Source organism: Schistosoma haematobium, chromosome 1 (genome assembly GCF_000699445.3).
Source record: "Schistosoma haematobium chromosome 1, whole genome shotgun sequence".
Taxonomy (NCBI): Eukaryota; Metazoa; Platyhelminthes; class Trematoda; order Strigeidida; family Schistosomatidae; genus Schistosoma; species Schistosoma haematobium.
This window is the reverse complement of record NC_067196.1, coordinates 42,241,913-42,256,844: the sequence shown is the minus strand read 5'-3', so window position 1 is coordinate 42,256,844 and position 14,932 is coordinate 42,241,913. Positions and strand designations below refer to the sequence as shown.

Here is a 14,932-nt window from a genome sequence, read left to right as displayed (position 1 = left end):
TTGTCTTTGTAATGAACTACCGTATCGTAGTTGATTTCCTTGCGCTTGTATAGTGGTTTTAGAAAGCGCTTTTGTACAAGTCAACCGTTATTGCTTGGTTAGGTCAACAGACTCTAGAAGCAGTGTTCAGTTGGTCTTTTGTGGTATAGGTTTTGAGTTTGCTTTATGTCTTTGTGGTAGTACATGTACGTTTTACTATTGGAACTTACAATTACATAACCCTGTTTGGTGTTCTGTTCCACTTAGTCGAACAAATCACTACACGACGAGAATATACACTCCTTGTTTCAACAGTAAATCAGTTCAAAATCATAGCTGTGGAAAAAATTAAGATTTAGAGGGTTACAGTAGTACTAAAAACACAATTTGAAGAAATTCAAAGCATAAGTACATATGCTCCTTGTACATGTATTTTTAGCTTTGGTCGTAGCCTATACTCTTTGTATCGGTTTCAACTAGAGTTGGAATCTTCTACAGAACTCACTTTAACACCGATATTTTATTGTCATTAACAAAACTCAGTTTACATGCCTAATACACTTCTTAAGCCTAGTTCAACCACCATAGCGCTCCGAGCTAGGTGGCTGTTTAGCCATAAAACATACATATATTGGAAAAGTCACCTCGTCTGAACCTCACGCAACCGATGTCAACGATCTTTTTGTTACCGTATTGAGATTTCTTCAGCTACCAAACCACCTGTATTGATAAGTTTTCTAGAAGTGCATGGAAAGTAACATTGGTTCAAACTATTCCTGATGCAGATGTCTGCGTTAGTCTGTGTTTCAAAGTGTGCTGAAAATATATTTAGGTTTTCGGTGCAAATCCGATTTCTCAGATTTTAACAATTTTTTCTGTACTAACGACTTAGTTTCCCTGGTAGGATGTTGCTTCACTTTATATATTTTGAAATCTTCATATGGGTTACATAAAATGGCCACTACTTTAGCTTGTAGTCGTTCTTAGAGGTGTTTATAAGATATAGTTAGCATTTCAAAATTTACTACTGTAGTCTTTGAGTATTTAAATGTTAACCAAAGATGATGTGAAAACTTACATACTTGTAGTTTACTTGCACTTTAAAATTGTCATGGGATATCTTCGCGACTGTGAAGGACAGGGTATCCTTCATAGCTCCTTACACGTTCTTAGGGCTGATTTTGAGGATAGCCCATATATTTGTGCTGAAATTGGTTCACATTGAAGTTTTTCATGGCTCACTGTTGTTAAATTCCGATAAATTGAGATATTGACTACTTAAAGCAAGGCATCCATCACCATTTGATTACTAGTCAGTTCAGCTTTTGGTAGGCAGTTTGTAAGTGTTGTTTGATGTGTTGAGTTTGATTTCGCCAATACTTGCCAACTGTCTTCTGGTTTGGATTTTTTACCTAGCTGGTTATATTCATATAGTAACAAAACAGAGGTAGACATTTTTAGACCGAGATTTCTAGTTCACAGATTATAAAACCCAAGTATAGTTGCTAATCATTTCATTGTGTCATTTGAACTTATGAGCCTTTAAAGATAACTGCATTCATGAGTTCATCGATAATGAGCTTCGGTTTTTTAAAGTATATACATACTAATTTTCATTCCTAAAATTTTTGGGAGCAAAGCTCATATTTCTGTGGTCTTAACAGAATCTAACCTCATGATTTCACCATTATGTGGATTTTTAATAAGCTATTGGTATAAGTTTCTTGTAAATATGTTTAGTATACTGAAATTCAGTACTTATAATTTTTCTAACCACGTATATGCGTTTTTATTTGTTATTAACATTTTCCTTAACCTTTTTATCTTTCCAGGAAGATTGTTTTCTCGAGTCATTCTTTAGTTCATACTGGTTTCTTTTGTTGCTTCATTGTTCTGTATATAGTGTTATAGTTTACTTTTGTTCAAATTGTAAAACGTCGCGCATCTTAATCGGTTTGACGTAAAAAGTAAAATTAGGACACCAAATAAAGTTTTTGCAAGGATTATCAGGCTTTTCAGGTATTCCACACAAAGCGTATCTTGTTTGTTTCACATGACTGTGTTTTTAGTTAACTTCTGGGTTCGCTTTTCGCTTTATTACACAAAAAATATTTCCCTTTCGTGTTATTGTTTCACACTTAATAAAATATCTGTAGTGTTCAATTTGCAGATTATTTATTGCTGTGAAAATTTTGTCACTTGGTTCTATATATTATAAAATATAAAGCTAGGTTCAGACATATTTACAACTTTTAACTTCATGTTTGTTTTGAATTTTTTCACGTTATTTTGATTCTCATTTTTAATAGAGGGTGTTGTATTAGTGGATCCGGACTATGTCAAACATAGAAAGGTATTTGTACATCTTTTGGGTGCGTTCTGGTATGGCCGGGATGAAGTCGATTTGCTTGGACTGAACTACCATAAAGATCTTTGTCTGATGACTAAACAAGTGTATCCACCATTTGGCTCCAAGGTATTGAAGTCTCATATACCAGTTCTTTTGTCTGAAAATGGAAACGCTACTGAGCTGTCATCAAATTTACTAAACAAGTTCACTGAACCTCCGGGACGCACTCGATTACAGGAACGTCTAATTCGAAAACTTGGTTCAAATGCTTTTCCTTTTTACTTCCAGGTAATTTAACCAAAACCACATTTGGGTACTTTTAGCTGATGTTAGTTGCATGCTCGGAAACTCATTCCACCTGGCTCTGAACATAATGAAGAGCGGAGTCAGCTTAAGCGCAAGCTGACAAGAAGCCTACGCAATGATCGCGAACAGTGGTGGGTGGCGAAAGCAAGAGAGATGGAAAAGGCAGCGGCAATAGGTAATAGCAGACAATTGTTCAGACTCGTTAAGGAAACCGGAATTAGGAACCCGACCGTTAGCGAAACAATCTCAGAGAATGATGGACATATTATTCATTCTCAATCCAGGAGATTGGATCGATGGGCAGAGCACTTTAGGGATCAGTTCAACTGGCCTTCAGCCACACTTCGGCTTCCCACAATCTCTAGTCAACCTGAATGGCAAGTTAATGTAGGTCCTCCGTCCCTTTACGAAGTTGAAAAAGCCATAGGAAATCTGAAACGAGGGAGAGCAGCAGGCCCTGACAGGTTCACTCCTGAGATTTTTAAGGATGGTGGTCCAGTATTAGCAATGAGATTAACCGAGGTCTTAGGTAGAATTTGGGAACTGGACGTAATCCCATCTGACTGGTCTTAATCACTGATTGTGCCAGTCTATAAGAAAGGACAAAAGTCCTCTTGTGACAATCACAGAGGAATCAGTTTGACAAATATAGTGTCTAAAATATTAGCTTCAATAATACTTCGACGCCTAACTAAAGCTCGTGAAGAGCAGACTAGAGAAAATCAGGCTGGTTTTCGACCTGGACGTGGTTGTATAGACCAGATATTTACACTACGTCAGGTTCTAGAACACAGACACACATTCAGACGCCCCACAATGGTAGTATTTCTCGACCTTAAGGCGGCATTCGACTCTGTTGATCGTGAGGTTCTATGGCAGTGTTTGTCACTGAAAGGAGTACCAAAGAAGTACATTAACCTTATAAAGGCTCTCTACTCGAACACAACTGGTAGAGTGAGAGCTTATGGCGAACTATCATCAGAATTGATTACCTCAAGTGGTGTTCGTCAGGGCTGTCCACTCTCCCCATTCTTGTTCAACTTTGTGGTCGACGTACTTTTAGAGATAACACTCTCCTCATCTAAATTTCCAGGGGTTGAACTTCTACCAGGAGATTCACTTGTTGACTTGGAATATGCAGATGACATAGTTTTATTTGGTGAAGACGCTGGCAAAATGCAGAGTCTTCTGACCACTCTAAGCAACAGTGCAAGCATGTTCGGGATGCGATTCTCTCCCTCGAAATGCAAAATGTTGCTTCAGGATTGGGTTACATCGACACCCGAACTAGTGATAGGGAGTGAAGTAGTTGAGTGTGTCGACCGCTTCACTTATCTTGGAAGTCTCATCAGCCCTTGTGGTCTGGTGTGTGACGAAATCTCAGCACGGATACAGAAAGCTCAACTAGCTTTTGCCAACTTGCGTCATTTATGGCGTAGGCGAAATATCCGTCTATCAACCAAAGGACGTGTTTACTGCGCAGCAGTTCGTTCCGTCCTACTTTATGGCAGTGAAACATGGCCGGTAAGAGTAGAGGATATCCGTAGGCTACTAGTATTTGATCATAGGTGTCTTCGAAACATTGCTCGTATATCATGGGACCATCGAGTAAGTAACGCAGTTGTTAGGAAACGGGTACTAGGTAAGGATGGCAAATCAATTGATGAAGTAGTGAAACTTCATCAGTTGAGATGGCTGGGACACGTGTTACGTATGCCCAACGACCGACTGCCTCGACGTGCTATGTTCAGTGGTATAGGAGTAGGTTGGAAGAAAGCTAGGGGCGGCCAGACCAAAACATGGCACAAGTCCATGAAGTCACTGATAAGTGGACTGAGTCATGTTGGTAGGTGTAGACTACGTGGTTGGGGACCGCGAGATGATAGCAACCGATGGTTAGAGACCCTGATTGACATGTCTCAAAATCGTTTGTAATGGCCCAGGTGCATACACTCTTTGTGTTCTCTCAAATTCTAATCTCCTGATTCCTCCTTGTCTCTTTTTTCTCTTCCCAAATTTATTTCACTGGATTATACTCTTTAAATAACATCTCCAAACCCTAATCTTCCCGATTACTGCTTATACTCTTATCACGTCTACCACTATGGGATTTGAATCGACAACTGTATCTCTGTGCTAATGTGGTGTGGCAACTCGAACTGATGTACGTACGTACGAAGTTCTACGTTGTTACTGACTGACTGACTGACTGCATGTATTAAAAAACTCATAGAGTCAAGTGTTTTTGTCTTTTAAGGAAAATACGTCACAGTTATCTTCCTAGTGTTGGTAAGTAATTGTTATCTTAATGGTCTTTTATTAGTTAACTAAGTTTCATAAGTTCGAATTGCTTTATAATAGTTGAAGTGCTTATAGACAGGGTTTATTTAGTCTCAGTTTTAAGTTTTAGCTATTGGTTTCACATTTTTGTCCTCATTCGACCGACTAGTATGTTGACCTCAATGTTATACTGTTGGCTTTCATAAAGCCTTGAATGGTTCCTAAATCTAACGAGTCTGACAACTTCCAGACCGTGTAATGCAGAGTGACTATATGCTTATTATTTGTTAACAACTAACGGAAAGCCACATACATGGGTTTATTACTCCTGAGAAGTTGTCAATCATCTAGTTGTGTCAGAGACCTTTTTCAAGTCACTTGAATTTTCGTGCTGTTTTGTTTTTCACAGTTTTAGATGCGTTAACTGGTCACTAAAGAGCACTTAATGTCTCAATGTGACATCCGAACCTTTCATTTCATCAAAGCATCCAAGAAGCTCTTCCGTAGTAGGATGGTGAACTAAATAGCACCAGTGTACTATATCTTAGGTAGGATGTAATTCTTTTGTAGACATATTCGCTTCACTACTGGACAGTAATTTACTTTCTGATTGTGTCTCATTTCGTGCAAATTACACAACACCGAGCAATTTCATTTGGAAAACTTTTACTTTCCTTTTATCATTGATATATGTGCTACTTGTTAATTTATCCCTTACCGAATTTTCAGATACCTGGTTTATATTTTATTCTCTTTCACAATCGTTTCTAGTGGTTAATAAACTGGGATTCACTGGTTTAAGTATCCAAGAATGAAGTAATTAGTAGAACTATTTACTTTCTGTAACTTAGTTTGTGTGCTCAGGTGCTTTATTAATCCTTTTAGTAGATCTTATTTAACTTAATCCATCTTTGTGTACCTAAGATTTAAGACATCTTGTGCGAATCTATAGGCTAGAAATGACTAATCATGACATTCTTGATGAAGATCCAAGGTCTTGACAATTACATTTTCTGTTTCTTAGTAAGAATAATACCATTTTGTTCCTCCGTTGATATTTTTGGTAATTTGTTATCAACAAAAATATTGCGGGTTATCACTGTGGTAAACTATATATTCGTGATTTTACAGTTTTGAGAATAAATTCTGTGAAAATAGGACTCTTCCTCCAACTTAAATGTCGTGTTCCATTAGATATGTTTCATAATATTAATTAAGTTCACCGATACCCTACTCACGTCGATCTATGAAGGAGCATTTTCGGGTCGATAACTATGTTATTGATCTTGGTGCTTTAAATTAATGTTTATATCTTTAAATGTTTTGATCCTGTAGCTTCCGGCTTATTCACCTGCCTCTGTGTCCATACTTTTGAACCCGTCTGATCGTGGAAAAGTAATTTTGAGTCTTTTGATTTTCTGTAGGATTTATTTTGTTTATGATTATTTTAGAATAAGAAATTAGACCACGTATACATTCGAAAAATATTTGATCTTTATATTTTTGGCCACGCACATAAAGTTTCGATTTTTTCTGAAAGAATAGAAACCAGAAGACTTGGTCGTTGAATGTCACTAAATGGTGTAATATGTATAGTTTCACTGACTAGGATAGTTGAGGTTACATGTGACTTGTGAATCAAACTACTTTTTAATATAAGAATAGTTAATACCGCCTAGTTTACAGGTTTATTCAAGACAGTTTTTGTGGCACAGTTACTCTTATGATACAGTAATAAATAGATATGCACTATTAATACCTAATTTAGGATTACTTGCACGTTTCAATATAAATTCTGTAAATCCATAAATTTTATAAATCGAATAATCTGATGATCCTTGAAAACGTTCGTGACGTATACTTTCTGTAGATTGGCTTTAGTATTTCATACAACTAACTTAATATGATTGTGATCGGATAAACGTGTTCACTCTTAATAGATTGATCTTCTGATGATAAGATTGTGAGATACAAAAAAGTCTAAAAAATCAACATAACTACAAATGTACTCAGTTGTTTCAAGATTTATTTTCCAACCATTTGACTTCAGATTCAGATCACATGCTATGCACTTTAGTTTGAAACGACATGTACCTCTAGTCTTCACATGAAAAATGTGGCTGCCTAGTATGAAAATTTATGCTTGATTACTGAGTTACATCAATATTTTATTGCTTGTTATTCTATGATCTTTTTCAGAATTGTAGTTCCTTTTACTATTTAAATTTCACTTATATATCGTTTTGTCCCGTTTCGTAAATAAGTAAATGAGGCTAATGCTCCATATAAGTTTTTGAACTGTATATCTGTATCTATGTGGTTAGCCTTAAAACATCGGACCTTCAGTGGGAATGGATCAGTGGAATTTAAAGTTAACTTATATCACGAAATAACTTCAACCATCAAAACCAGCGAGCAATGGACGGTAGTTTTTGAATTCTAGTAGTGATCGCCTGTGACCTCACTAAGAACCGAACTAAAGACCATCAGGCTACATGCAGAATTCAATGCTCTGCATTTCTGATTTCATCTAGTTCTGAATACTGCTCGATCATTCAACATCATTGGTGTTATTTTTCACTCTTACTTTGGTTGAACTCCACTGACCAAAAGTATCACTTCAACTTCGGTAATTCCTCATAAGTTCAGTTGCCAGTGAGCTTGTGATTGTTACTATCATAGTTTTTCGAAAATTGTTCTATTCTTTGGTGTTTTGGCAAGTTATAAAGTCATTTGACGTTCTCATGAAAATAGTACGAAGTTAAAATGGTATTTACTTCTCTACACATCGCTTATATTGAAAATTTATCGAAGCCAGAGATCCGTTGGTTGTGTTATTTTCTTGCAGTTAATAAAAAGTTAGACAGATAGACACATAAGTCATATACAATTTAGTAGTGTATCTTTTCAAAATGGTTAGCATCATTCCTTCAGTATAAAGCTTAACTATACTATCCTAACAATCTCATTAATAAAGTAAATATGCTTTATAAAATCTACCTATATTCTCAATATTCCTACAGCGTTGTCGAGTTGAATATGAATTAAAGGTGTATGTAGCTGATGATCAGGATGATAAGCCACAAAAAAGGTAAATAAATTATTGTATATATATATATATATATATATATATATATATATATATATATATATATTCAGTTGTCTAGTGAAAGTAACCAATATGTATATACGTGTTAGGATCATGTTATTTTTACAAGACTCAAGAAGGTGTATTATATTTTGATATTTTTTTTCTGGAAGTAATCACTCATATGTATATTCTCTTTTTCGTAAATTCACTACATGTAGGGAAGTTGTCATGATACTAATTGTTTCCTATTTTTTTTGTGAAAAGTAACTAAAATGTTATAAAGTAACAGTATGCTTAAATTTTATATACATCAAGTGACATGTGGTTTGTGGTCGACGTATTGATCCATGGCTTAATCTTGTATAAGAATCTAGTTAAGGTAAGAGTAAAGTAGTATTTATCTCATTGATCAGATCATGATAATCCTATGAAATGTGTCACTTGTTGATTAGTCTGGGAGTGTAAGATTCATTAGATGTTAGTAATCAGCGGTTGGAGAAGCAGGATAAAATAGTGAAAAAGCTTCACTGCATATAAGATCTTAAACATTTATTTACTGAGTTCTTTTTTTACACATTTAGTCATCACCATATAGTTCTATTTATTATTTTGTCTATTATTAACTTTTTGTTCCGATTTCCTTGAGAGATGTGGCAAATTAAAGTGATAAATCCATTGTGAGTCACAGAGTCTTTGTTCCGTTCTCAGATTAGGAGAACTCGTAATCTCTTCAAACACAGGAGAGTTAATATGTATAATACTTGAATATCGGTTTAAATGTTACGATAATTTTAACATACAAACCGTCAGATTAGAATTATCCTGTCACCGTTATTGACTGAATTTTGATCAATCTTGGTTAGTATATGTACATCCTGTACATTACCTATATCCAGGCAACGCACATAGATTGTATATATGCCAAACAAGACATTAAAGTCTGGTCAATAATGTCAGCAACAGAATAATTCAAACCTATTCTAATAATGATGTAAATTTAATCTTAGTGTCATAGAGATTTTATTCTTCATGTTACATATTTATTTTTATGCTAAGAGCCACCTATTCTTACGTATTGCAGTTTGAAAAGCTTTTTGTATGTCTGTAACTTCCTTCTAATCAGACTTCTTTCTATTCACAAAATCGGCTGCATGTATTTTTCTGATTTCGTTTATTGATTATGATTATTTTTATTTCCTAAAGGTAGGGAAAAAGTTATTTGATAAATTTTACCCAAATTTTAAGTTGTTTTTCTTGTGAGTACACTTTAATCAATCACTTTGAGATGTACACATCCATGCATCTTGTTTGATTTTCAACTAAAGTCTTCTTTCTGTCGAGTCAAAATAGAACATGGCCTGATTGTGTATCAGTTCAGGTCATTACACTTCAAATCAGCACATCAAGATAAGTAAGTTGGCTGAGTAGGATACAAAGAAGAGGGAGGAAATAAGAAATAAATTGCAAACCTAAAAATAAGAAATATTGTTCAAATAGGTGAACAAAATTGAGCATTCAAAGATATGTCACAATATTATGATTCGAAATTAAAAGGAGTATGGAGGATCAACAAATATATACCACTAATTGAATAGATTTTGATTTGTATCTATTAAGGTTTCCAGTCATAGAATGCTACATTTTCCGGTCATCTCTGGTGATAAAGGTTTAAAGCCTTAATAAACAACTATTTTGCTGTAAATCTAGTCAAGTGTTCAATAAGGATGAAACAGAATAATTTCAGTTTGTAAATGACGGCAGTATATTCCTTTTATTGTCATTGGTCTATAATGTTTTCCTAAAATGTGCATTACTTTACATTCGCTTAATAATGCTAGCAAACTTAAGTAGTGAAGCATCTGGAGCTATAGTATATTAATTCAAGTTGATTTACTTTAAAACAATATAATCAATGAAACCAGGGAATGGCCTGAAGTAAGCAAATGAATTTATTGGAAAACAGTGCCTGATTATGAATTACTAACATGGTTTGTTAAGGTTGGATTTAATTCCATACTGCTACTGATATTATATTTTCAAGGTGGTTACAGTTAGATTCGTACTTCATGTGAGCAGTGATGAGAGGGCATTAATTAAGTTTAAACCTTATTTATTTGCTTATGTACTATACAGTTTGCTTAACTGTTGATAATTAAACACATCTCTTGATGCAATATAAATACTGTACAGGGATATTAGGTACCAATTGATAGTTTTGTATTTGGGTTGAGACTTCTCAACCAGTTCTTTCATAAATTACAGAAATTTATGTAACCGTTTAGACTACGTAGTAAATTAAAGCCGACTGGACCATTAATGCCTAATTATTAAAAAGTTTCCACAGCCTAAAAGCCGAAGTCATCAGTGATCTAGTGCACTCAATCTCACTCGCTAATTGTTGCAGTCAAAAATCCTTTTACAGTAATCGTAATTTGACCAGCGTTTTTCCTCAAATCCTGTAATGCAAAGTTACATGATATCTAGTTTCTCGTAAGTGGTGAGCTTTGTAGAAGTATAAATAGATAAGAGAAAGTTTATAGATGACTAGTTCAATAATTTGTTTGTTAAATCACTGGTTGAGAAAGTTGTGCAAATTTGCATCGAGTAGGTAGGTCACTTTAATCCAAAGCAGTAAAACATTCATGCGGTGTATTTAAGTCTCTATCGGTTAGTTTGTTCACTCTTCATTTGTAGTTTTGTTTAATTCCACCCATAACAATGCTTTGTTTGATGTTTTCACCATCAGATAATTTGTAAATAGTTTTTGTGCAGTTTCAGAAGATTTATCTTATGTGGAACTGTTGACTCATTCCAGTCTCAACAGTATATAATAAGTAAGCTTAAATATGAAATCTATAGTCACTTCGCATTTAACAGCCATTAATTAGGTTACATTAGATTAGTTTAGCTAGTTAGGTCAATTACTTCACGCAGTGATCTCCTAAATAAAGGGATATTGATAAATGAGATTTTCTGTGTTTTTGTTTGTTCATTTCGTCTAGATTAATTGGGTACTGCAAAAATGTGTGGTAAACAGTTTAATTATATTGTCTTTTTTTATGTAATATTGAGATAGGTCATTCTTTCATTTGTTTGTCTGACTATATCCTTTTATTTTACGTTTATTCACATGATTGGTTAAGAAGAGCAAAAGATCTAGGTTGTCTCGACAAGAAATGAATATGTAGTAATTTGAATTTTTTTTACTGATAATGATTAGCTTAGGCATAAAAAATGTTAAGGTAATTGTAGACAAGAAAATTAAGTTAGAAGTGATCTACATGTACAGATGGAAACTGATTTACATGTAGAGCATTAGCTCACTGATTAAAGGACTCTGCCAGTTTATAACTTGTTCAAAACTCGTCCCACTTGTTTCCGTCTTGAACTCTAGCTATTAATAATGCCCGTCACAGAACAATTATATGTTTAAGTGTCTAATAAGTAAGCTGATATTCGTGTACTGAATTTACATTAACACTTTCAAACAGTTGACTAAACAATAGAACTTAACCTTTTTTAGATATTATGTTTGCGGTTCACATAAGTAATGTCGTACAAGTAATTTGCTGTAACCAATAATCAAGCTTATTCCACGTCACTGAATTCAATTTTCGTTCCTGCTTATCACATTTATCGAGTTGTAACTCAATTTATTTCTCGCTGATACATCTTTTCTTTTGTATAGTTGATCGTTTAATTCCCATTTTGTGTTTATTGTGGTTTAGGAATTCCGTGCGTATGGCCGTTCGTAAATTGACATATGCACCTAATGAACCAGGTCAACAACCGTCAGCTGAATTATCACGAGATTTTCTTATGAGCGTAGGTAGTCTTCGAGTAGAGGCTACTTTAGATAAAAACGTAAGGGTTTTCGATTTCATTTATAACGTTATTGTTATTTTACTGATTTCATTTTTGCTGAGTTTCCTTAGTTTTACCTATTCACTTCTACATTTGGTTTGTCGAAAATTAATCTGCTCTCTTGAGATTTCACTAGTGACTTGAACTAGGCAGATAAAAGTCTTCTAAATGCTTTCAGTATGATTGTAAAATATTAAGTATTTGTCTGGCTCTTTATAACTCGATATATGTCTCAAGGATCGTCTGGGTTAATATCTAGTTTGGTTGTAGATAGTGAAGTTCTTGATTTTGTCAACCAACTTACTTATCTTGCGAGTTTTATCACATTTTTCGAGTTAGTGGTTGACGAGTATTCGTAACGGACGTAAAACTTTCTCCTAGTTTTTACTAAATCCATGTGTGCTCCATAGTAATTGTGTGTTTGCTTATCAAGTAATGTACAGTACTAATTAGTTTGCTCTTTAGTACAGAATGACAGTGAAGTATAACCTTTGGAAATAAAGGACATGACTATGCTAGTAGTACCTGATCACAGATGTCTTTGATGAACTGTCCACATTCTGTAAATGCTACATGGTAATTCAATTGATGTGTCTGAGAGGCCTCATTGACCAAGGTGTTTGGGGATGTGTAACACCCATCTCAGACACCGCACTGATCACTAGCATTGAAATGGGTCAGATAATGACCAAGAGGGACCTGGTAAAAAAGCATAGGACCAGTCCATAAAATTATTTAGTGTTATTCTGAGTCGTTTTGTTTGCACCAACTGTCAGTCTAATGGTCTGCTAGATAATCGTTAACCATAGTATTGTTGTTATGAACTCTAAGTTAGTAACATAGTTGGATTAATGTTTTATCTCCCTTTAAATCTTAAACATGATATTTTTCCATACCTTTCATTCCATAATCTTATTTGTTTTTTCTAAACGCTTCATGTATTTTGACTCTTACTACCGTCGTTGTTGTTATTTTGTCATGCTTAATGTTTATTTTGTTACCCCTCTTAGTAATCGGCACTACACTTTTTTCTTGGTAACTTGTTAAAGTTATAGGCTGTTGATCTAGGGTCCGTAATTCAGACTTAGGTCCATCTGGAGCTTGTGTAACTAGACGTTATTGTTAATTTACACATGAATGTTGTAGTTCATAACTTGGTGCATACTTAAACTAGATTATTTCATAACTGTACATACAAGTTGATTCTTATATACAGTAGTGTCAGTTTTCAAACAGCGAACTTTCTGTTTACATTTCCTATTTTCATACATGCAACCGTGTGAATTTATATCATTGCACAAATAATGTATTTTTGATACTGAGAATCCGGATTTCCTTATCTAATTCATTGGTAACTAAATTTCTATTTCCTGATAATTTGTCATTATTCTGCTTTTAGATGTGATCATATAACGCCTCTTATTACAGTCGTTTATATCATTTTCACACCAGATCACTTTCATCTAATTAAGTTTATGGTTCATGTTAAATATGCTTAGTGTAAATTGCTGATATTTAACAAATTATCCCTATTATTGATAGGAATCGATTTTCTAAATTTCTATTATTTTATCAACTTGTTTCCTGTTTATGTAGTTTTCTTAATTATATTCGGTTCTTTAATTTATCAATTTGTTTAGTAATGTTAGTATAATTACTTTTTTTAAAAGTTCCTTTACATAGAATCTGTTAAAATGGCAGTCATTACTACTGCCTGGGGGGGGGCGGGTAGCAAATAAACGAACAAAATTAGGATAATGATGATTATAATATGATTAAAAAAGATAAGTAGATAAGATTAGTTTGCTGTATTTAATTTGAAGTTATAGCATATAAAATCTCCAACCAATTGAAAATTTCTTATACTTAATGAATCATTCATTTCTTATTCGATAGTCACTGGCCAGTTAGTAAATGTTTTTCTCATGCATACATCATAAACTAATTTACTTTTAGATGATTATATATCGTAATTCTTTTTCATTTAATTTCCCATTATACTATGCTGTAACTTATTTTGACAAGCATTCTTGTTATGTAGTTAATACAGGTACATTTATTTCATCTTTTATATGCTAAGTAATGCAATAGTTGTCAATATTAGTGAATATTTTTGATAATGAATGATAACAAGTTTTGAATCAAAGTTCAAGGCATTATGTCATCTTCTGGTAATCATCTAACATAAACTGTTGTGGAATTACGTTAGTGTGGTTTAGTTGGATAGGTCATTTTCACCTACAGGTTTTGGTTGAGATCAAAAATCAGAGAATCGGTTTGTTATTAATTTACAAAGTGATTTTCATGCTAAGTTTAGCAAAGTTTTTCTCTGTATATAATTCTTCTGATTAGTCAGTAATCATCAAATTATACGTGTGTTTACAAATGTGTCTTACAATTCCAAGTAAGTTATGTACTCACTTGCATATAGACTAATATGAAAATTTCATTATACTTGGTTGATTGGTCGATCTATAATCTTTTTATCATTAAACTTCTTAAATGATGAGTATGTGTAAGAGATGTATATTGTTTAGTTTTTCTCACTATTATCTAACTGTTAACATTCAACTCTCTCTCTTGATAAATGATTATACTGGAAGATAAAATATACAATATTTAGCTGTCCAACCAAGCTGGAATTTACACATTCGCTTTAGTATATACACGTTTTGTTTTCGTTGTGTATATCCGAATTGTCAGCTTCCAAAACAATGTTCTTTAATTTGAACGATAATCTTGTTAAACAATTGGATCTATTTATTCTAGGTATTACTTGAAAACTCAGTGTAATCGATTTACACCAGAATAAATGTCCATTACTAGTATCAGTATTTGTTCCGTTCAAATTAAATCTATCAAACATTAAGTTCATTTTAAGCAAACATGAATAGTGGCTAGCAGTGGGATCCAGGACTCGTGTTTCGTCTTATGCGGGAATCGTCAGCTGGAAGTACCTGCATCCCAGAGTTGATGTTCACTCCGGGGCTAGAACCCAGTGCCGTCCGCCTCAAAAACCATTATGTTATCCACTTAGCTACTGAGCCCTGATAACCATTAGA

General features: G+C 34.0%; 1 protein-coding gene across 1 annotated transcript in view; it reads left to right on the top strand.

Moving 5' to 3' along the window:
* Positions 1 to 14,932, top strand: part of ARRB1_4 (Beta-arrestin-1) — a 29,280-nt gene that overhangs the window by 465 nt on the left and 13,883 nt on the right. The window contains exons 4-7 of the mRNA XM_051218248.1: positions 2,289 to 2,617; positions 6,251 to 6,310; positions 7,939 to 8,006; positions 11,735 to 11,870. Of these exons, the coding sequence (XP_051074092.1) occupies positions 2,289 to 2,617; positions 6,251 to 6,310; positions 7,939 to 8,006; positions 11,735 to 11,870 (593 nt within the window). The remainder of the gene's footprint in view (positions 1 to 2,288; positions 2,618 to 6,250; positions 6,311 to 7,938; positions 8,007 to 11,734; positions 11,871 to 14,932) is intronic.